The 24,399-nt window shown below is 46.1% G+C and overlaps 1 protein-coding gene and 1 long non-coding RNA gene across 2 annotated transcripts in view; one reads left to right on the forward strand and one right to left on the reverse strand.

The window, feature by feature from the left end:
- Positions 1-24,399, forward strand: part of LOC142830854 (uncharacterized) — a 48,115-nt gene that overhangs the window by 11,228 nt on the left and 12,488 nt on the right. The window lies entirely within an intron of this gene.
- On the reverse strand, positions 19,694-21,410 carry LOC142830770 (uncharacterized). The gene is made up of 2 exons (XM_075937668.1): positions 20,548-21,410; positions 19,694-20,352 (listed from the first exon to the last, which is right to left on the reverse strand). Exons 1-2 carry the CDS (start codon positions 21,095-21,097, stop codon positions 19,823-19,825), a joined length of 1,080 nt encoding a protein of 359 aa, XP_075793783.1. The 5' UTR covers positions 21,098-21,410; the 3' UTR covers positions 19,694-19,822.

Here is a 24,399-nt window from a genome sequence, read left to right on the forward strand (position 1 = left end):
TGGCGCGTTTGGGCGGTCCTGCCACCCGCGTCCTCCGGGGCGAGAAAAGCCCCGTTCGTAAGTCGGATACGCGTAACCCAGGGACTGCCTGTACTCTCATTCTCAAATACAGGAGTAGAGAATAATAAACTGGAAATGTGCTCATTCCTATGTGCAGAAAAAGACAGCCTGTCATAGCCAAACCACTTTTTTCTTCTATCTGGTAAAATCATAAAAACTGATTCGTTGGGAAAAATAAAGCACTAGGAATTACAGGAGGGTGCAGATGCTATGGGTTCAGATCATTATTTCCATCTGTTGACTAGAAACTGAGTTTTGCACTCAACTTGTTAGCAAATATAGCCTGTGAGTATTCTTTAATCAATCTCATGCATATGACAATGCACTTTTTTTTACAACTAGTAACACAGGTTTTAACTTTTAAAAAAGACAACACAGTAAAATGCTTTCCCCTTCTATTGTACTAAGGTTCTTTGCTCTTACAGTTCTTGAGGCTTTTAAAATCATTAGTTGTTTTTTTTTTACCTCTAGTGTTCATAATTTTAGCTGCTCAGAGTAATTTATCCTGCATTCATACAAGTGTAATACTAATGATGCATTTCTCTTTGATACTTTGACTGTCGTCATACCGTGACTTCCAAGAATGTTCTGAATAAACTTTTAACAACCTTTATAATGCTTAAAAAAGATGAAATTGCATTCCCTGTAAGACTGTAAGTGTTGTAGAGAGGCTGTCTACATATTTTTTTCCTGATTCTACTCCTCCCCTGGCTCTTGTTCTGTTTGTTCCATTTCCCCATCTCTCACAAAGTCTTATTGTAATATTAATGCCTCTAGCAATCTTCTTCCTGTTGTCTGACTTTCATAACATCGCCATCTTCCCTGCAGCACAATCTTGCAGTACTGAATTGTGACTTGCTACACTGACTCAATGCATCAAGGTCACTCAGCCACGCTGCCTATTTCCTTTTCTCCCAAGAGAGAAGCTGCATTTGTCAAGATCCGGAAAACGGCCACTTCGTGATTTATGATTTCTGACTCAAGCAGAAGCATTTTCACGTCAGTGGGGTCTAAATATCACTGAAAACATGTCAACGTAAGGCCTCATTTAGGTCTAGTTCCCCACATCTTACAGTCCTGCTGTCAGCCCTGTTCCCCACTCTGGCACTCTGAGTGCAGAAGGTGAGGGCCCACAAGAGATCTTAAAAACCTTGCCTCTACAGACACCAAAAAATTTGCCCCCAGATTTTGGAGAATTGCTGTCACCATCAAGTGAATACTTGAACCCACCCACACAGCTTGAAAAGAGAAAAACAAATTGCAGTCTCTTGTAGCTGACCCCTCAGTCAGAGACATGCAGATACACACAGACAGACCTTCCAGGACACAAGAATGAAATCACCTTTAAAAAGTGATTTTTTTTATTGCAAAACAAAAGATAAACTTGATAAAGTATTCTTGGGTGCTATATGTTATGGAGCAACTAAAGAAAACTAATTAAAACAGAGAAAAGTCTGTGGCCACAATGCAAGGTAGTAAATGGGGAGGGGAGACATAGACTCACACAGAGCAGTTCAAACCAAACCACAAAATAAAGAAAATTACCTTGAACGTGACTAGATTCACTCTTCCCCTTCCTTCCTACTAATTTTCTGTTTGTTCAGTCCACTCCTAAGCCCCAAATTCTTTGGAGTCATAGTAGTCCTGTCTGGGTTTAAATCACTGTGTCTCTCAACTGCTAGTTTTTCTCTCCCACATAAAGAAAGCAGGCAAAGAATCTCTATCCAATTTAAATTTCAACACTCTGTCTCGATTGGTTCTCCTGGTTTCCTGGCCCACGCCTTTGCTAGCTACCAGAGTTTAACTCCTTAGTCACCGGGTGCTGGTCAGGATTCCTCCTGTCTCTTATACCTACTCAGAAGACAGGACATATTATCAGTGTGGTGAATGGTGTAGTAATTGGAATTCGTTATAAAAGTTCTTTACAGGTCAAGAGAACCATCAATAACATACATTTCTTCATGTAAACACTGTTTATCAACAAATGTAAGGCCACGTGGGCCATCTTTGCAACAAAACAATGAGTTTCAGTTCTTTTCAGAAGAAATAAGCTTTATCTATCTAATGGAGTTAGTAGTCCCTACCAAAGCATTTTACTCTTTTTTTTTTTTTTTTTTTTTTTTTCTTTCAAATATATATGACATGCTATGTTGAATGAATGTGGGTTGTTCTTTTTTTATTTTGAGACTCATTTATTTTAATACAGTTTTGTTTGCTGACTGTCGTACTGACAGCAGAACGAAAAGGCAACCTTTAAGGAAGCCAGTGACCTAGTTCCTGATCCTGCAAAACACTGAAGCTCATACTTAACATTAAGCCTGGGAGTAGTTTTACTGAAGTCAGCAGGGACTATTCGCATGCTTAAATGCTTTGTTGGACTGAGGCTAAAAATTAGACCATGGAAGAGATTTGTAGTGGTGCCTAGTGCCTACCCACACTTAAACTCTTGGGGGCAGTCTCAGAAGTGTCTTGGGGAGTTAGGAACACAAGTTTCATTGGGCTCAATGACTCAAGAATTGCAAATGCTGATACTGAAGTGCTGTGATGCAGTATATACAGCCCACAATGGCAGTGAAATTGTTAACGGGAGTCTGAGGGCTCACTTAGCCCACTTAGTGGTACCGGGAGCTTGCAAAAGTATCCCCATATGGAGCTGGGGAGGAGCTATTTGGTGAGTTTTGCGTCTGAGTAACTATAAGCTTGGACTCCATATTTGCAAATCACTAGAATTAGAATTAATCATTAACACCCCCTACACACACACTCCCTATAAAGTAGTCCTGTTACTGTGAGGTATCTCGGAGTGCTCGCGGCAGAGAGTCACCTTATTGTCACCCGCTTCCAGTGTGTGGGAGCTTTGCCTATGCCAGCTGGGTGTTAGCTCTGTAACATAACAGCCTGTCAGCTACTCTTCTCTGGGCTATCCCAGCCCTGCTGATGACAAGAGATATGCCCTAGCCCTACCAAGTTTCTTCAAAGATCACTGAATACCCAGAGAAATCCCAGATGCTCCATTTCCAAAAGAACAGGGTAACACACTTTTACCATAACCGGCTGCTCCTGTATCAAACAAAGCAATTGAATTCAGCTGTAGGAAAAGAAAAGGAAACTTTCCTAAGAAAATAGAAATGTGTGAATAACTGCAATGATAGTTACATACAAATGAAAACATTACACCATGAACTATGGCCTAAACTTGTTAATAGTTCTATTTCCTAGATAATAAAGTAGATTCCCATCCCAAAGTTCTGTCTTTTTTGCAGCATTTGCTGGCCTTAAGAAGCCAGGGCTCAATCTTTATTGTCAGGGCTCGCCGAACCGTGGTGAGCCCCGCTCACCAGCCGTGCTGTCCGGTGATCTGCGCATGCGCAGATCGTTCTGCGCATGCGCAGATCACCCGAACCCAGCTCTTCTGGGTTGCAATCTTCTCGCCATGGGAAAGTAGATTGTATTATTTGACGAGCCCTGTTCATTGTGGCTACGTCTACACTGCAAGGTTTTAGCGCAAAAATGGCCATTTTTGTGCAAAAACCTGTGGCATGTCAACACCTCAAATGCACTTTTGCACAAGTAAATCAGAAGTAAAACAGCAGAACAGAGGACTTTTACCGCTGTAGGTAAACCTCCTTCTGCAAGGCATATCTTCCTTTTTTGCTACAGCTATTGCGCAAGAAGGCAAGCGTGGACGCTTCAGAGGGGTTTCTTGTGCAACAAACCCGTATGGGAAAAAGCACAGGTGTTCTGATGGCCATTCACAGAATGGCCATCAGAGCTTTCTTGTGCACGAGCGTCCATGCAGTGTGGATGCTCTCTTGCACAAAAGCACATGGCTTTTGCAATGCGCTTTGAGGTGTGGATGTGCTCGTGCAATAAGTTTTTGCGCTAAAACTCTTGAGCAAAAGGCTTCTTGCACAAGAAGCGTGCAGTGTAGATGTAGCCTAAGTGAGCTACTCAGTGAATGGATAAGAGTATCTTTCTTTCTGTGACATATTAAATCTATCTTTTATCTGTATTTGTGGTCTGGGTGCTCCCTTGATTATGGATTCCTTTTCACTTCCAAATTATTTTGATGGGTATAGTTTGATGGTTTTCCATTGACTTCTGTGGGCTGTTGCAACAGTGGACAGTTGAGCAATACAGCACATAATTTGTTAGCCTGGCAGTTTGACAACTCCTCATTTGAATGGGTGATCACTGAGGGTTTGCGTTCACTACACTGCATTGGATTGACCCTGCTGCAATTGATCCACCTGCAGTTAATGTATTGCATCTGTTTAGAGGTGATAAATTGGCCTCTCAACACTCTCCCATCCACTCCAGTGCTCCACCAGAACAAGGAGAGTAGCAGGAGTCAACGGTAGAGCAGCCCTTGCTTACCTTACTATGTGGAAGACACTGCAGCAAGTACTTAACTTCAGCTACACAAACAGCTGAAGTCTATGTAGTTTAGATGGGGGAGAGGCATAGAGTAGACTAGGCCTGCGACCCTTCTTCTCCCTGCCCCAAGACCATAAGGGAAAAAATTTCAATTTGGTTACATTATTACTTAAACATTACTTGTACACGCACCTCATAATGCTTATGAGTATTGTCATTCAGGAGAGACCTCATATGCTAGCCTTTCTGGCCAAACCTCCTGAAAGAAAATGACCCTTCACTCTTGCAGGCCTTGGGAGACAGGCCAGTCCTCACCTACAGACAACCCGCTAACCTCAAACAAATTCTTTTCAGCAACCACGCAGCACACCTCCATCATACTCCGCCTGGAACCCACCCCTGCAGTCAACTCTGGTACCAACTCTGCTAACACTAGAGATGTTAAATATCAGTTAATTAAATAGTCGAATAACCTCATGAATTCTTATCAGTTAGTTAACTATTCTATAGTCCTTGGGGGCGGGGCTAGCACCTGTGCACTCTGGCTTCAGTCCTGGAGGAGCCCCTGACACTCCATGCTGCTGCCTCTGTATCAGAGGCAGAAAGCGTAGGGTGCCAGGTGGAAGCTGGTCTGTGAGGGAAGCCAGTTTAAAAACCAGCTCCCCTTGCAGACTGGCTGCCTGTCACCCTGTGCTGCTGCCTCTGATAGAGACAGCAGCACGGGTGGCACGGTCCCTGTCTAGGTTGGGTCTGAGCTGTTGGACCATGTGTGAGCTGGAACTGAGCCGGGCTGCCTGCCTGGCTCTGAATACACTTTAAATGCGGAGCCACAGCAGGGGTAGGTCTCAGACCCAGCGCAAGCCAGGACTGAGCAAGGCTGCTGGCCAGCCTGCTAAAAAATTTACTGGTGAGGGAGGGAGGATGGAAATGTGTGTAATCTATAGCATTAACTGATAAGCCAGTGTTTCTTAAACTTTTGCAGACCGAGGAACACCAAACAATACTTTTTTTAATAGGGAACACCAGCAATTTTTTTTTGTTGTTGAGGGGGGGGAAAAAAAGAGGCTTACCCCTTTAAGGGCAGCAATTCTCAAGAGAAATGTTGTTGATCAAAAAAAAGCTCCCAGGGAAAAGTTGTTGAGCAAAACAAACAAATAAAAAAGGACGGGAAAAAGAAGTTGTTAAGCAAAAAAACCCAAACAGTTTGCCCTTTTATCAGGAGAGCAGGCATTGCCCTTTTAAGGGTGGCCATTTTGAACTCTGTTCTCTGCAGCATGCCTCCAACTGCTATAAGCTTGTGCTTATTGGTTAATCGACTACACTACTGCATCCCTAGTCCACATATTTATACTAGCGACATCTATCATGGGACCTAACCACATAAGCCACCACAACAGAGGGTCATACAACTGCACATCCACCCAATTGATCTGTGCCATCAAGTGCCAGCGATGTCCCTCTGCCATGTATATTAGCCAAACTGGACAGTCTCTATGATAAAGGATTAATGGACACAAATCAGATATTGGAAAAGGTAACACACAGAAACCTGTTGGGGAACATTTTAACTTCCCCGGGGTACTCATTAATGGATCTCAAAATTTTCCATATTATTACAAGCCAATTTAAAAAAACAGCTTGAAAGAGGAGCTGTGCAGAACTTAATTTAATTTACAAGTATGATACCTACAATAGAGGTTTAAACAAAGATCTTAACTGGATTACCCTCTACGTTCCATATCCTAATGACATAAAAAGCCAAGCATAGGGTACTTAAGAGTAATTAGAACCCACTCTATTAGCTTCATTTAGCATGGACACTGACAATTTTTTCCCCTTCTTTCTCCCCCCCCCCCCATTCCCTCTCTTTTTGTGCTACTTATTTTGCAACCTGGTCCCCTTAACTCTGTTAATCTGAAGAAGTGGGTTTTGCCCACAAAAGCTCATGATACCATCTACATTCTTTGTCGGTCTCTAAGGTGCTGCAGGACTATTTATTGTTTTTTCAGTTACAGACTAACATGGCTACCACTCTGAAACTCATGAGAGCAGTGTGTAATTAATGGTAAACTCTTTACCCATTGTACATTATCCAGTGGACTTGTACAGAAACCCTTAAGACAATATGCTCTATGTGTTACAATTTATTTCACAGGTTTTGTTTAGTTTGACAAATAAAAATTACTTACGGTGAACTAAAACCCTGATACATTGCAGCAATTTCATGTTTCATCAAAGGCTCGGGTTTTCTTTGCATTGTGGGAGGGAGAGAACTCCATAGCTATTTCTCATGTTTCTTTCTAACTTACCTATTTTGCTGTCTCAGATAATTGCCTCTGTACCATCTTCCCCACATCTCCTTATGCATGGCTCAACCTCCCTGAGCTCATCCATGATGGCACCCTGGCCAATTTTACATCCCTTTTACAAAGTAAATTTCTTCAATGCTGCCTACAATGAATCTTGTAGAAAATTGTGTTTGCTCCCTTGCCTAACATCTTGTGTCTGTCCTTAGATTATGAACTCCATGATGTGAAGATGATCCATTCTCTTATATCTGGTAGATGCCTACCATAGGCTATATTGCAAATGGATCCGTAGTAATAATTTAAGTTAAAGTTTGCGAGGTTTGACTGATTGCAGCACCAATCCCCCTATAAACTTTGGTTAGCTGGCTGAAAATGTCAACTTCTCCAAGTATAAAACATTTCAGTAAAAGAACATCAATAGCTGGAAAGAACGTGACGAACAACACACACCGCTCTTGTGGCGCTGTAGTTAATAAATGACCTTCTTGACAGAAATAGTCAACATAATTAAAGGTCCTGAAGTTGTCTGCCTTACTGCTACACTGATGTACCTTTTCAAGACCTTAAAAAAATTGCCTTTGGCTTACGGAAGAAAAACAATCGTTTGATTACTGCTGGATTGTAAATGAAATGGACCATGCAGTTCCTTTAACTTGAACCATCACTGCTGATTTATATTTAGTAGCAGACACTGTGAGCCTGTTGATGTCTTTCCTAAAATGTCTTTAGCTAGCAGATCTTCAGTTTATTTTTTAATGTCTATCTCAAGGCAGTCACATTGCCTTGACCCTTGGAACACCCAGACAGGGGTGGCCCTAGACTAGCTGCCAGCAACTGGCACCCTAGGTGAACCATGCAATCAGTGCTCCCACCTACAAACCCCTCAATGATATTGCACCACCATTTGGTGCCCCATTTAACTTGGCGCCCTTGGCGACAGCCTAGTTCGCCATATGGACAGGCTGCTCCTGCACCAAGATTTCATACTGTTCCTGTGTGAAATTGCTGGGCGTGGAAAGCAATTCGCTACAACGATGCCTGTGTTTTTAAACATGCATGCAGTTCAGTGGATGATGCTAGGTCATTCTCTATTGGGTGTGTTTGCATTAGCAGTTATTTTCTAAAGGTGTCTGGCATTGTTTGTACTAGGGAAAGAAAAAAGATGACATAACAATGCATTTGGCAAGCTTCTGTGTTAGGAAAAGGAGAAGTAATGCGTTTGGTTATAGAGAGATCTGTATGATATGAGAGAAATGGAAATTGACAATCCATTGAAAAGCTTTCTGAATTTGATAGATTTATTCATTAAAAGATGATAGTATTTAAAATTTCATACATCTGGCATAGAATAGCCACACATTAATTAAATCTTTTATAATTATGTACAAAATTAAAGATATGTGTCTTAATTTAGTTTATGCCTTGTTTTCTACTCCATGCAGTGTAAGCCAGTTGTGTTGCACGGGGTGTAAATTGGGGTAGAATCCTTTGGCTTCTACTGTAGTACAGTGTTCATATTCTGCAACTGCCTTGTTCCCAACCCTCTATAAAGGTGAGGATCTGAACTCTGAAAAACGTTCTTGATGCTATGGGATGTGCAGAACAAAAGCTTACCATTTGAAATACAAACATAGAATTGTATTAGTTCATGACTGCTATAAAATGAAACTGAGTCTATTTTCATTGCCCAAGCTGACCTAAACAAAAAGTAATCTAGTATATTAATAATGAAAAGAAACAGATGTTTGAATTGCTTGAATGGTCTGATATGAGTTCTTAAAACAACACTTTTTAACCTGACAGGGCTTCTCTAATATCAAAAAGCTTCTTTAGAGGATGTGCTCAATAGCTTGTAAGATTAATCATTTGCCACGATCAATTGTTTATCTTGTCCACTGGGTTTTAGGATCATTCAAACTCTTCTGTTTGCTGTCTCTTTTTGTGTGGTGATGGTTGTAATTGTATCTTAGAATACATTTTACCCCTACTCCTGTGAAGAAACCAGCTTGAGTTTTTACTTTAAAAACTTAGAATGGCCAGTTAGTACCAATGACATCAGCTTGCTGGATCAGCTTTAGGCCAACCCAAACCCTAGAAGACAAATTGTCAGTTTCACAAGCACTTACGTTTGCATTAAAACTGAAATGAGAGAGCTAATCTTCATTTTTAGGTGCTTTTCTGAGCATTTGATTACATAGGGTTGTAGAATCAAAGGAGATTTTGGTGACATACATTGTTTAGTCTGGACTTAAAAATGAATCCTAAAAATAAAAGACAAAAGACTAATTCCCTGAGTCACAGAAGATTTTTTTTTTATTTTCTTGAAAACAGCAATGAATATTTGTTTCCTCTCCCCCATTACATTAAAGCACTTGTTAACCTTATTCCTTTCATGTGTAACTATAACCTAATTAGTTATGTGATGTTCTTGACATCCACAAATTTGACTATTTTAATATTTTTATGCTACAAAGGAAAATAAGAGGGTTTTAATGCTCCCTTTTATTATCTTTTATAGTACTGCCATGTCGCACTAGAAAGAAAACTATTGCTAGTTGCGAATTCTTTGTAAATAAGATAATTCATTCTGATCTTATTGTCAAAACAGATCTGGTATAGAATGCCATTTTAGGAAATACTATGTCTTTTTTCCTAATGAGTTTTTAGTGATATTAAATTGCTACTTAACCCAGAATACTAAAGAATAGTATTCCTGGTTGTAAGTTAGCTCCTTGTTTCTTGTAAGATCTGGTCATTTTAGCTTATTATCTTCTTGCTGTGCTTCTACAGAATTTATTGCATAATAGGTAGATAGTGGTAGCAGTGAGTTATGACTTGTAACTTCCAGACTTTTAGAGCTCCATGAATTAAGGCTCCAGATGCATAAATCAGATAAACTTGTTACCCTGACAGCCCCTGTGATACTTCTTCCTCTTTTCACATACCACCTTTTTCTGCTTAATGGTATAAAGATTGTTTATCCAGATTGAAGTTGAACACCTGGATTCCATTTTTGCCAGGGGGGTTTGTTGAATAATTTTACTATGTTTTTTGTTAACAATTAAGTCAGACTGAATTAAAATTGAAAAATTCCTTTTGACTAAAAAGCCAATGGTTGTATGCCAGGATTTAAAAATCATGCTAAACCCCTTGTGCAAATTAGCATAGCTGTTTCTAATGACCACGAAAAGACACAACAGCTTTAAGGACAATTTTTATTTGCAGTGGGATATAGTTGAGTTGCATTCAACCGTATTTTTAATTGGAAGCTTAGCACAATAGCACATCTGCATAGCACTTATATGACTTGTATTTCCTACTTAACTTTTGAGTTACATGTCTGTAAAATCACAAGCATTACTGTAGCAATTTGTTAAATGATGGATTTTGTGTATGTTGGGCCCAGTTGCTGCTTCTATTGAAATCAGTGGGCGGTAGAGCTGAACGATGCTTTGCAATTTCAGAACTGGACTGGAGAGCAGGAGGACTGGATTCAGTGTCTGCCTCAGCTCCCGACCTCCTGTGTCGATTTTTGTGTACATATGTGTGTGTGTGTGTGTGTGTGTGTGTGAATGGGGGCTGCGGGGTGTGCGTGTTTCTGAAACTCTGGCTATGTAACTTTTTGTGCCTACGTGGTGACTAAGCACTAGAAAAACTGACGATATGTCCTGGTTCTGTTCCCTGTCTGTACAATGGGGATCCTATAATATCAGGGGCGGCCCGTGAGTATAGGGCGCCAATGATGATATCATGCCATTGATGGCCGAGCAGGCGGGGGTGCCGATCGCGCATTCCGCCTGGGGCGCCAGCTGCCGCAGCCCGCCTCAAGCCACCCCTGTATAATATTACTACTTTTTTACTACCTCAGTCTGCTCTGTTGATGTCATAAGCAATGCTGAATATTGAATGAACTCCCTTTTATTTGTATGTACAGTAATTAGCATAGTGGCCCCCAATCTCTGCAGACACTCCTGTAATACAGACTGCATGTGTAGTTACTACACTGAATACACACACATACAAACAAATACTTTTTAATGGAAAATGAGAGAGACAGAAGTCAGTGGGATGTAGCATTTCCAGTACTCCTTACTACTGTCTAAAATAGTGCAATTACAGTGTAGTTGGGCAGATTCTTCTTCTGAAATCATAAAAATGTATTGAGCTTCTTTGCTAGGGTGTCATATGATTGGTGGAATACTCCTACAATAATCGACAGCCACCTGCTCTTTTGGTCATAGATTAATAACTCCTGACTACACATGAAAGCATGCTGCGGCCATCTGCCTCTATACATAGCAGGGTACATTTCCTCTGATTAACTAACGATACAGAATATCCGCGTTCTGTTCATAGCTATCTTGTTGGACTACATGACCCAACCTTGAGACTGAGGATTCAGTGGGCGTTCAAGTTTTAAACAGAGCTACTTTGATAGGCCCTGATCTTGCAAAGACTTCCACACATGTTCTGTGGTTAAGTGTATAAGTTGCTCTAGAATGAGAGCCAGGGTTTGATAATAGCCTGAGGACGTGAATGCAATTAACTATGGGGACAAGTATCAGAGGGGTAGCCGTGTTAGTCTGAATCTGCAAAACCAATGAGAAGTCCTGTGGCACCTTTATAGATTAACAGATTTATTGGAGCATAAGCTTTCGTGGGCAAAGACCCACTTCGTCAGATGCATTAACTGTGGGAGCACCTCAGATGAGTAGTAAGCTTGTTATTAAGGATTCTACTTCAGTCTTCCTCTTTTGGTGTCTGTTCTGTATGGGATCAATCCTGCTATGTATTTTAGTATGTGCTTAACCTTACTGATTTGCCTCCTAGGAAGAACAAAGATGATTAACATAGCAAATAGTGATAGAAATGTAGCCGTGTTAGTCTGGTGTAGCTGAAACACAATACAGGACTATGTAGCACTTTAAAGACTAACAAGATGGTTTATTAGGTGATGAGCTTTTGTGGGCCAAGTGGGGATTTTGGCTAAAGATTGGCAACCATGAGGGAAGAATGACAGACAATGGTGAGGTACTTACCTGGTTTTAGGTAAGATTTAGACTTAGAAGCGTATCTTTTATTTTTATTTTTTGGTGGCCATTTTAATTCCCATTTCCTTCTTAAATCTAGACTCCGTTGTTGATAAACTTATTTACTTTTAGAAAAACATGTCAGTGCTGCTTTAATTAAAGAGTAAAATCTTTTAGGCTATGCATGTTCTGCCTTTTTTTGGAGGCAGCAGACTGGATACTAGACCTTTCATAGGCACCAGGTTCCCCCTCAAATCAGGAGGTACTCAGTGTTCTCTGCCCCTCACCCATCTGGGCTCTTCCTGCCCAGGTCCTTCTTCCCCCAAGTCCTCTCCCTTTTGTTGCGAGAATCAAAGGTCCGATGATGCATACCCAAGGGGGGAAGGACAGAACCAGGTGGACCGTTTTATCAAATAAAAAATATTTATTTATGACAGTGATTAATTTATAGTATTAATTCTAAGATTTTTAATAGACCGTGTTAATAATGAATTTACAGTATTTATTCTATGATTTCTAGTTAAACGTGTCAGAGATATAAGGATGGGAATGGCAAGGGGAATAGTCTCTAGTCTAAAAATATCCGGCTACACTAATTAAATAACAGTGATAACTACAAACTCTATGTACTACCCAAAACAACTACAACACTAAGCTTATACAACAAGAAAAAATCAAATCATACATACCAACTTACACAGCACACGGAACATTTCACAGATATTGGTTCGGTTGCGAAGACCTTGGTTACGCCCGAGAGTCGGGGGAGGTGGCTGGTCGGTTGATCAGGCCGGCAGCGCTTTAAAGTATGCGAGAAAGCACATGCACGGTGGTACGTGTGTTGCAAAGACCTCCTAGAGCGAACTGTGCGATGGATATTTATTCCCAAATCTGCACATTGCTTTCCCACGCTTGCATATTACAATATATGGCCCAATGGTCACCAAGTGGAGGGTCTGTGTCCCAGGGGTTGGGCCGAAACTGAGCAGGTTTCATGCGACCAGGTACGCCCCGCAGTTCTCATGCCAAGGTGATGGGTGGGAGAGTCTGAGGCTATTTTCCCCTTTTCACGCCTTCCCTTTTTCTAAAGGCAATGGTATGCAGGAAGGGTGCGGCCGGTTTCTCCCAAGGAGTACTGCAGCCCACAATAGCAAGAGCGGCCTGGCCAAACGTTTTTACTGGGGGGGCATTTTCTTTTTTCTAACACCCTTCCCTCCCAGAGTACCCTGAATGCTGCAAAACAGCTGCCTGTGGCAAGTGGGGGATGCTGGGAAGGAGCGGGAGAAGTTGATCAATGAGGCTGATGGCAGGCAAAAGGTGGGGGAAAGGAGTGCTCAGCTGCTACGGGGTGCTGAGCACCTAGGGTTACCAGATGAATTTCAAAAAAATATCAGACACATATGATCTCAGAACAGGATGGGTTGGGGGACTGGGAGGGGAGCGGGGCTGGCTGGGAAGGAGTTGGGGGGAAGCAGAGCTGACCGGGACTGGTGTTGGGGAGAGGACCGGCTGGCAGGAAGCAGGGATGGTCAGGAGAGAGCGGGGGAAGAAACCAGCTGGTGGGAAGCAGAGCGGGCCGGGAGAGGGTCAGGGGGAGCAGGACTGGCTGCGGGGAGGGGGGGGAACCGGCTGGCGGGGAGCGGGGCTGGCCCGGGCACACGCAGATCCCAGGGTGCTGCCCATCCCGGTGGGGTGCACTGGCGAGTCCGGCCCCAGGGATTCCATCCTGCCCCAACCCCACCCCCGCCCCTCCCTCTGCTGTGTAGTTGCGTACTGCCTGAGCATCTGGTAACCTAGGTGCTCGGCACCCTGTGGCAGCGTGAGCATGTCTACCAGCCAGGCAGTACGCAACTACGTACTGATAGTCATGATAATAATAAAACTTAGTTAATTAGAAAATACAGGACATTTATATGTCTGGTATTTTCTCAATTTGTTTCCCAGACAAAGCTCAAATACTGGATGGTCTGGTTCAAAACTGGACACCTGGCAACACTATGAGCACCCTCTACTTTTTCCTGGTGGGTGCTCCAGCCCTAGAGCACCTGTGGAATCAGTGCCTGTGGGACCCTCACAGAAAATGAAGGAATGGATGCTGTGGGACAGATGGTTTTGGAGAGACTTGGGACTATCACCCTGCCAGGAACAGTCAGACCGCTGTGCTATGAGCTTGCTACTGGTGGCAGGGCTCTGAGTCAAAGGTGCACAGGATTACCGGGTAGGTGGAGACACAACCCTTTAGTGGTCTGGGAGAACCTGCACAGATTTTTATTTTTTGAATGGCAATTGGTACATTCAGGGCCATCAGCTAGTGTGATGTAGTCTTATTTTCATTACTATACTTTCTTTGTCCTAGTTACCTGTTGCAGCTTGTCTCGGGTTCTGCAAGCTACTTAGGACATGTCTACACGGCAGGGCTCAAGCTGAAATAAGCTATGCAACTTGAGCTACGTCAATTGAGAACTCTTTCTCTGAATTCCCTTACTCATTGTACAATGAGGGTTACAGGAGTAAGCTTGTAGTGTAGACGAATACTATGTTATTTCAGAATAATGTCAGTTATTCTGAAATAACACTGCTGTGTAGACGTACACTTATTGTCTACCTTTGTGTATACCTGTTTAGAGTTTTATTTGTCAATTGAAGCTTAGGCCCTGATTCTGCAAATGGCCGTGCATGTGCATAATAGAGTAGGATCTTATACTGTAAATTCCTCAGGTGAGGTACTGTCTTGTGTTTTATACAAGAACTAGTGTAATGCCTACATAATGGGCCCCAAATCTGATTGTGGACCTAGAACCACAATAAAACTAAAGATGACAAACAGTCATGTGTCCTATAAAAATGTCTGGTTTTATCTTATAAATCTCAGTATAAAATTGGCAATCACTTCACAGTAACTATCACTTAGTTTAAAAAAAAAGAAATACAAATTACTACATGGAAAAAGCAAGATTCACTGGCCTATATTTTTATTTTCCAAGAGTTGTGTTGAAAGGATCTGTATATTCTTCTGGAATAAAAAGAATGGCTGTGTTTTTTACAAAAAACCGTAGCTCTAACTTAAACCTTATTTTCTCTAGCTTCTTCCATGAGCAAAGCAAAATTCCGATTCAGAATTTTGGAAACTTTATAGCTTGTCACTGTGGCTGATAGAACATTTTGTACACATGCCCTACTTTTGAGAAGAAATATTTAAAGAAAGCAGCATTGTGACTTCATGGGGTGTTCTGAGTCAGTAAGCACTGCTGAACATGACTCATGAATTAAAAATAAAAACACATATATAACTTTGAAATATTTTTAGTAAATATTATGCTCATTTCATTTAAAAAGAATTTTTTTGTCAATAGCTCCTCTAGTAAGACTGAACCCATAATTGAGAGAGGAAAATTTTTATAATGCAAGACATGGTTAATCACTAACGTAGATAATGGGTTCATGATCTTACCATTAAATCAGCTTTTTTTAGAAATTCTTCTCTCCTGCCTCCCCACTTGCAAAGAACATTCTTCCCCCCCTTCAAAATATATCTAATTATTTTCTGGATCTTTCATTGATCTTTCTACATTTGACCAGCTGTCCCAAGATTTCTTCACTCCTTCTCCTGTCTCCCACATTCTTGGATGGCATAGGGTTCACTTCACATCTCAATGAAACCAATAGTCTTTTCACTGCTTCAGTGTGCTTTGGATAGAGCCCATGGAAAAATACAGATCACATTGACTAAGATGATTAAAAAATAAGATCAAAATAAAGATAGGGAAGCTTTTCAGTACTCAAGGAGCTCCTGTTTTCAGATAAGATAGCTGTTTTGAAAAAGGAATAGGGAGGAAGGGAGAAAACATTTTAGTTCTGCTTTGAATTGTTCCAATGTTCAAGATCTTAAATGAAAGATTATATATACATGAATGACTGGAAGACCTCTTCAGAGAACTACAATTCAGGATTCCAGATTTGGTTTTGAAGGGACATAATTAGCAGTGTCTTGACAACATCTTGCTTAAATTGAGAAGAAAATAGCTGTCTTTAAGTGGTTCTCAACCTTTCTCCCTCCTCCTTGTAACGTACTTTTAGGCACTTGAAAGCTGTGATCATGTCCCCCCTCAATCTTCTTTTCCAAACTAAATAAGCTAAGTTCTGCCCATCTTCCCTTATAGGTTATGTCTTCTAGACCAGCGTTTCTCAACCAGTGGTATGAGTACCCTTAGGGGTACTCGAGAGAAGTCTGGGAGGTATGTGAAGACAACTAAATTTTTGTTTTAAGTTTTACAGCATTTTATTATTTTTGTACTTTTTACACCCAAAAATTTCATCACTCACCCAGCTATGATTAATTTGTTTAAACAAATGTGTTGCAATAGTAGAAAAAATGTTGTGTGTCTGAAAATTATAGATACTGGGAAGACTTACTTTTTTTTTTTTTTTTTTAAAGGGGGGTACTTTTTTTTTTTTTTTTTTTTTTTTAAAGGGAGTACTTTATATAAAAAAAGGTAAAGAAACACTGTTCTAGACCTTGAATGATTCTTTTGTTGCTCTTCTCTTGGCCTTCTCCAATTTTGTCCAGATCTTTCCTGAAATGTACCCATTACTGGACACAATACTCCAATTTAGGCCTAATCAGTACAGAGTAGAGTGGAAGGATTACTTTTCATGTCTTGCTCACAATGCTTTTGTTAATGCATCCCAGAATGATGGCGCTTTTTTTTTTTTTTTTTAACCCTGTTACTCTAATGACTCATTTAGCTTGTGGTTCGCTATGTCCCCTAGGAATGTAACATTTCAATTATTTGGCTAATCAAATAGTCACTGTAATTTTGCATCGACTACTCAATTTGTCGATAAGGGTGCTGTGGGGAGCACAGGATCAGTGGGGAGTCCCCAGCTGACTCTAAGCTCCATACAGCACTGCTTTGAAACACCATGTGTAGCCTGCGGACAGCTGGGGACTCCAGGCTGCATGTAGCGTTTCAAAGTGGCAGCGCCATGTGGACTCTGGGGTCACGCCCCCGTGGACCTCGGTCTCCCCACGGTGCTGTCACTTTGATAATGCTGCATGCTACCCCGGACAGCTGGCCCTGGGCTCCATGCCCATTTCGAAGTGGCAGTGCTGTGTGGAACCCAGAGTTTGGTTCCTGGCTTCATGCGGTGCTGCCACTTTGAAGCACCTTCTTCTCTTCTCCCTCCCCTTGCTGCCTCTTTCTGATAGAGGCAGCAAGGGGGCGGGGGGCAGGAAGCAACTTGTTGACTAGCCTGTCCACAATCTGATAAGAATTTGATTTTTGGATAGTCGATTAGTCGTTCACATCCCTAATGTCCCCTAGACCCGTTTCAGCAGTACTCCTCCCTAGACAGTCACTTCCCATTTTTGTATGTGTGAAACCATTTGTTCCTCCCTAAGTGGAGTGCTTTGCTTTCATCCTTATTACCTCAGACCATTTCTCCAGTTTGTCCAGATCATTTTGAATTATGACCGTATCCTCCAAAGCACTTGCAACCCTTCCCAGCTTGGTATCACCTGCAAACTTAATAAGCGCACTCTCTATGCCACTCCTTCAATCGTTGATGAGCCATGTGCCAGGTTTCTCAGCTTCCACTCCCTCCTCAGCTGCAGCCCAGCAGAGCCACACACCATACTCCCCTACATCATGTGGGCTCCTGGGCCCTCCCATCCCGTTGGAGCGCACCAGGACTCGCCGATCCTGGAACATCTGTTATCCTGCTGGACCACGGATGTTGCCAGACCAGAGAGTTCAGATTTACAGAGATGCAAACTGTATTAAAACTATTTACTCTTTTGTGATATTTTGTGGTAATTTTATTTTCATAAGACTGAAAAAATACAGGCGAGAGTTTGTTTTCCGGTTTTTATTCCCAGAAAATTCAGCTCAGGATACCTTTCTACTATGGACTTGGTAAATACTAAGGGTACGTCTACACTACAGCGCTAGTTCGAACTAACTTAGTTCGAATTAGTTAATTCGAACTAAGCTAGTTCGAACTAGCGCATCTAGAACTAAAAACTAGTTCGAACTAGCGTTTTGCTAGTTCGAACTAGCGCGTCCACACTGATTGGACGCAGGGGGGCATTTAAGGGCAGCTGAAACCGGTTCTGGCAGGGCATCAGGTCAGCAGTTGCTTTGTGTGGCTGCTGTCTGAGGCTATCTGAGGCTCGTGCTTAAAGGGACCCCCCCTGGACAGCCGGTTCTCAGCTTTTCCTGCTTGCTTGCCAACCTCGCCGAGGGACAGCAAAGCGTCGGTCTCTGTGCCCGTCTGTGTCGGTGCTTCCCTTCGGGGGGGCCGCCGCAGGTGGCAACATGGAGCCACGGCTCGCCCTGCACCTTCTGGTGCACGTTCTGGACTTGCTGCTGCAAGCCTGCCAGCAATGGCTCGAGGCTGCCTGGCACCACCTGGGGAACGTCAGCCCCCTGCCTCTCCGCCTGGCCGCCCTGGGGGCCGTGGAGGAGCCGCGGCAGCGCCCCGGCACCGGCGTGCCCCGCCGCATCTGGCGTCTGGACACCAGCAGCGACTGGTGGGACCGCATCGTCCTGGAGCACTGGGACGACCGACAGTGGACCCAGAACTTTAGGATGAGGAGGGACACCTTCCTGGAGCTCTGCGAGTGGCTCGCCCCTGCCCTGCAAAGAAGGGACACTCGCATGAGGCCCGCCATCCCCCTCCAGAAGCGGGTGGCCATCGCCCTCTGGAAGCTCTCCACGCCGGACAGCTACCGATCCGTCGGGAACCAGTTCGGCGTGGGGAGATCCACTGTCGGAGCAGTGCTCATGCAGGTACGGCGCTCGTCAGCCACCGAGCCGGGGGGGAGGGGGGCTGCGAGGAGGGGATGGGCCGCCCCAGGGACAAAGGGGGGGGCGGGAGGAGGCGAAAGCGCCCCGCACCGGAGGGGTCGGGCTGTCCCGGCCGTACTACACGCCGCCAGGGGGGTTGCTTCCGGGAGTGGGGCGCGGGGCACTGCCAGGGCACGCACGCTCCCAGCCACCCGGGCGCCCCACTGATTGACGCTTTGCTGTGTCTCTCTCCGCAGGTGGTCAAGGCCATCAACCGGGTGCTGCTCCGCAGGGTGGTCCGCCTCGCCAACCCGGATGCCGTCATCCGGGGATTCGGCGCCCTCGGCTTCCCCAACTGCGGGGGGGCCATCGACGGGACGCACATCCCCATCCGTGCCCCGGAACACCAGGCGTCCCGGTACGTGAACCGCAAGGGGTACTTCTCCGTCATCCTGCAGGCCGTATGTGACCACCGGGGACAGTTGACGGACATAAATGTGGGCTGGTCCGGCAAAGCACACGACGCCCGGGTGTACCGGAACTCCTCCGTGTGCCAGCGGCTGCAGGACGGGACCTTCTTCCCCGACCGCCACATCAGGGTCGGGGACGTGGACATGCCCGTCTGCCTGGTGGGGGATGCCGCCTACCCACTGCAGCCCTGGCTCATGAAGCCCTACACGGGACACCTCAATCCCTCCCGCCAGGCCTTCAATAACAGGCTGAGCAGGGCCCGCATCGTGGTGGAGGGGGCCTTCGGGCGACTGAAAGCCCGCTTTCGATGCCTCCTCACCCATCTGGACCTGGCCGAGCACAACATCCCTCCCGTGGTGGCGGCATGTTGTGTGCTCCACAATTTGTGTGAGCGGAAGGGGGAGGCTTTCTTGCCAGCCTGGATGGCTGAGGCTGACCGCATGGCTGGACACTACGGTCAGCCCCGCACCGCCGCCGTCCGGGAAGCCCAGCGGGGGGCCATCCGGATCCGGGAAGCCCTGCGGGAGAGCTTCCAGGTGGAGGAGGAGGAGGACTGACCTCTCCCTGCATGCCCCACCGGGGCCTTCTTCCACCCTACCCCCCCCTTCCCCTTTCCCCTCCCTACCTACTGTCAAATAAAGACACCTGTTTTTCCAACAAAAACGTCTGTTTATTTCACAGAACTGGGGTGGGGGAGGGAGGAATGAAGGTGGGAGAAGGGAGGGGGAAACCTGGGACGAGGGAGCTGGAAGGGGAGGGGAGGGAAGGGAGGAAGGGAAAGGAAAGCTCAGGGGTGGGAGTCTGGGTGCCTCTCCCGTCTCGCCACACTGCGGGTCCGGGGGCGTCGGTGGGGAATGGTTGTGGAGGGGGGGGCAGAGAGGACAGGGGGTGTGGAGGAAGCAGGAGCGGAAGCAGGAGGAGCAGGAGGAGCAGGGGGAGCAAGAGGGGGAGCAAGAGGGGGAGCAGGGGGAGCAAGAGGGGGAGCAAGAGGGGGAGCAAGAGGGGGAGCAAGAGGGGGAGCAGGGGGAGCAAGAGGGGGAGCAAGAGGGGGAGCAGGGGGAGGAGGAAATGGGAAGCGGTCTAGCAGGCTCTGGAGGTGGCCTCGCAGGGCACGGCCCTGCTCCTCCAGGGCCTCCAGACTCCTCTGGCGCAGCCTGAGGTCCTCCTGGACCCAGTGGTCCTGGAGACGGAGCTGTCGGTCCAGGAACCGGAGATGCCGCCTCTGGTAGTCCTCCTGGTTCCTGGCTGTCCTGCTTGCCCGGGCGCGGGCGGCTGCTGCAGGCGGGGTGGTGCGCCCTGCAGTCCCCGGTGCTGCAGCTGTGGTGCAAGAAGACCAGCGGTCAATTACCCCAGGGGCCCAGGTGTGTGAAACCCAGCTCCCCTCTGCAAGGCCAGGGCCCCTGCAGGATCCCCAGCTGCTGCTCCGTAGTGGGCAAGGCCCAGGCGCACGGTCCCGGGGCTCCCTCTCGCCCCAGCCCCCCGTACACATAAGGGGAACACGAGGGTACTCACAGGTGGACGCCTCCCCGGCCTCTGATGATGCAGGCGAGCGGCTCTGTGGGGTGCCTCGGGGGTCCCGGGTCCTGGGAAGGCTGGCAGCAGGCTCCTGGCTCTCAGAGCCCTCTTCCTCCTCCTCGGTGTCCAGGAGCGGTCCCTCTGCCCCGGGGTCAATCACGTCCCGGGGGGCAGGGACGGCATGAGGCCCCAGGATGCGGTCCAGGGCATGGAAGTGGGGGCAGGCCTCCGGGTCAGCCCCTGGCAGGCAGGCCCGGGAGTAGGACTGCCGCAAGTCTTTAATCTTGCAGCGCACCTGCTCCCGGCTGCGCTGGTGGCCCCTGGCGGCCAGGCTGGCAGCCATGCGTCCATAGACGGCCGCGTTCCGGTGGCTAGTGCGGAGATCGTGGACATTTGAGGCTTCCCCCCAAACCTCGATGAGGTCCACGATCTCCGCACTTGACCAGGCGGGCGCCCGCCTTTTGCGCCCCCGGGCAGGCTCCCGGGAGCCGCCAGGCTGGTCGTGGGGAGCAGTGGAGGGCTGGGAGCCCTCGGATGGCTGGCTCATAGTGTGGCAGGTGCAGGCTGTGCAGGCACGGGTGCTTGCAGCCTTGCAACTGGCACAAAGTGAGTAGCCAGCCCGTGGCCCTTTAAGGGCTCCGGGGCCGGGAGGGGGGCAATAGAGTTTCCCTGGTGTTGGCCAGAGTGGCCACCAGGGAAACCTGGGAAGCCTTAGCCTCCCACTAGTTCGAACTAAAGGGCTACACAGCCCTTAGTTCGAACTAGCTAGTTCGAACTAGGCGTTAGTCCTCGTGAAATGAGGTTTACCTAGTTCGAACTAAGCGCTCCGTTAGTTCGAATTAAGTTCGAACTAACGGAGCGCTAGTGTAGCGCATAGGAAAGTTAGTTCGAACTAACGTCCGTTAGTTCGAACTAACTTTCTAGTGTAGACATACCCTATGTTATTAAAGAGCTATTTTTAAGTGCATTAATCAGATTCCTTTGTCTAACAGCTCACTTGAATTAGAAAACTTTTTCCTTATGCAGGATTTGTTTCTTGTTTAGCATATTTTTATGCATGACAAACACCTGTTTTTTTTTTCTTGTGAAATTTGGGACTATTTGTGCAATGCACAATCAAAGCATTTGAGTCATTCACAAATGTTTACTCTAAGAGCAATTCCTGCCTTCCTACATTTTGTACTGGATAATCACACAAAAGTGAATCTGTTTGCTTCAAGTGAATCCAGTATAAGCTGGTGAAAATAAAGGACCCATTATGTCTCTCTAATTTTTTTTTTCTTGTGTGTCTAAAGGACCTGAAATAATAATAAACTTCAATGTGAGTTTTTTTTGTTTCTAATTATGGCAATTGAATATAAATTAACATTTTTTGTCTGTTAGCTGCTTCTCTTGATACCATCATCATCATTACTATTCCACGTTTCCATCTCATTCTTCCCCCTTCCCTCCCAGTATTTCATCGTCCTTGCTAGGACAGATCTGGGATGTGCCTTTCATTTAGCAATATAAGGGATGGGTGGTGGCAACTGACTCATGATTGTGATCCACAAAGTGGGAACCTTTGGTGTATCTTATTATTCTGTGCTGAAACTATTGGCAGGATGAATCATTCAGACCACATGATGCAAATGAATATATTGGCACTTCACTGATGTTAGCTTTTCTTGTGTTAGAAAACACCTGATTCCCTGAATCTGAAATGTTTCATGGATAAGTATCCAGATGGATGCAGATGGAAAGCTATATCAATGTTTAGTTCTGATTTTATCATCATTTTGATTATTTAACAAAAGTTAAAATGTTGGTACTAATATAATTCTAAAAAATGGCTTCCACCTTCTTCATGCCACTGAAACCACCTTCTAACTAAGTCAAATAGATCCTTAATTCATATCTGCATTAATGAATCTGTGTTGCCTGTAGATTGGGTCTCAGGATGTCGGTTCTATTCTGACTTGGCCACTGGCCTGCTGAGTTGGGAAATGATTTGTTTTTTTTTCTATCTCCTTATAAGGGTGATTGATGAATGCCATATACAGGTTCTGATTTTGTTCCTGAGACTTCTCTTGGGTTTGGCAGGTGTCACGGCTCAATCCCCCAACCTGACACAGTGTGTGCAGATATGGGGGGCCAGCTAGCAGAATAAACTATATAAATCCTGTCTCTGGCACTCCCAGGGTATGTCTACACAGCAAAGTTATTTTGAAATAACTTTCCTAGAGTCTACACAGCCAAACCACTATTTTGAAATAAATTTGAAATATAAGAGCACTTACAGGCAGTCCCCGGGTTACGTCAGTCCAACTTAAGTCGGATCCTTAGTTACTAACGGGGGTGGGGTCCCCGCTAGTGCAGGGTGCCTCCCCCACTGTCTCCGCCTCCGGCGGCGCGGGGGGCACTTCCCCCCAGCAGACCAGGGAGACACGGAGCTAGCGACCCCCCCCCCCCCCAGCAGACCAGGGAGACACAGAGCGGCTTTTCTTGCCGCGGAGGATGCGGGCAGCGGGACTGCCGAGACGCGCCGCGGTCCCGCCGCCCACGTCCTCCGTGGCGAGAAAAGCCGCTCCACGTCTCCCTAGTCTGCTGGGGTGGGGGGTGGGGGGGCGCACTAGCTGCGCTCCCCAGCAGACCAGGCTTTTCTCGCTGATGCCTGGGGTAGAGCAGCTGGGGGGCTGCTGGGTTCGTCCCATAGCGCCGAGGTGTGGCACTACTGGACCAACCCAGCAACACCCCAGCTGCTCTGCCCCAGGCGTGTCCAATTCAGCCGCTGCTGGTCAGTTTCAACAGCAGCGAATCTGGACGCCAGTTCCGACTTACATACAAATTCAATGTAAGAACAAACCTACGGTCCCTATCTTGTACGTAACCCGAGGACTGCTTGTATTTCAAATTTGGTAAACCTCATTCTATGAGGAATAATGCCAAATTCGAAATAGCTATTTCGAAAAGTGCTGTGTAGACACTTATTTCGAAATAGGGGGCCTCCAGACTTCCCAAGGTGCCCTGGTGGTCACTCCAACCTCAACCAAGAACACTTCTCTCCCTCTCCCCACCCCAGAGCCATTAAAGGGGTAGACTCTGGCCACAGTGCCTGTGCCAGCTCCAAGCCTGCCAGCCCAGAGCCAGCAGTCACTGCCCCTGACCCAGTGCCCCAAAAACATGAGCCAGCAAGCCACTGGCAGCCAGTACTCCATTGCTCCGCAGGAGCAGTCTGCCAGCTCCCAGGAGCCTGTCAGGGCCTGGAGAAGGCGGGCTCCTTCCTGGTCCAGGGTGGAGATCATGGACCTTATTCAAGTTTTGGGGGGATGCCCTCAACATCCATGATCTCCACACTTGGAGGAACGTGGCTGTCTATGGCAGGATAGCTGCCAGCCTGGCCACCAAAGGCCACACGCGAACCAGGAGCAGGTTTGCATGACAATCAAGTTGGTCCGGGGAGACTCCCAAACCTGAGCCCTGAGCTTCCCCTCCCCCTTCTTCCCCTTGCTTTACCCTTCTAGCTTCCTCCTCCCAGGTTTCCCCCTCCCCTCTCCCACCCTCTCTCCTCCCTTCTTCCGCTTCCTTTCCCCAGAGTTTCATTCTCCCTCCCCCAAGTTTTGTTAAATAAAGAGAGTTTGTGTTCATGAAAATACGTGTATTTTATTTGACATCAGGAAGGGGGGTTAGGGAGGGGTAAGTGGAAGGAAGTGAGAGAGGAATGAGACACAAACCTGCAATGGGGCAGACCAGTGAGGCTCTTAGTGCTCCTCAGGGTGGAAGCTCTCCCGCAGGGCCTCCTGGATACTGACAGCCCCCTGATGGACCTCCTGGATGCCAGCCTGCAGAAAGTGCAGCCAGGCTGACAGC

Source organism: Pelodiscus sinensis, chromosome 10, assembly GCF_049634645.1.
Source record: "Pelodiscus sinensis isolate JC-2024 chromosome 10, ASM4963464v1, whole genome shotgun sequence".
NCBI lineage: Eukaryota > Metazoa > Chordata > Testudines > Trionychidae > Pelodiscus > Pelodiscus sinensis.

Bases quoted from the DNA above. Each gene is read 5' to 3' on its own strand.
- LOC142830770 (XM_075937668.1), bottom strand. From the start codon at position 21,097: ATGAGCCAGCCATCCGAGGGCTCCCAGCCCTCCACTGCTCCCCACGAC. The intron at 20,353-20,547 runs GTGAGTACCCTC...CTTGCACCACAG, and splicing joins GGCCGGGGAGGCGTCCACCT to CTGCAGCACCGGGGACTGCA.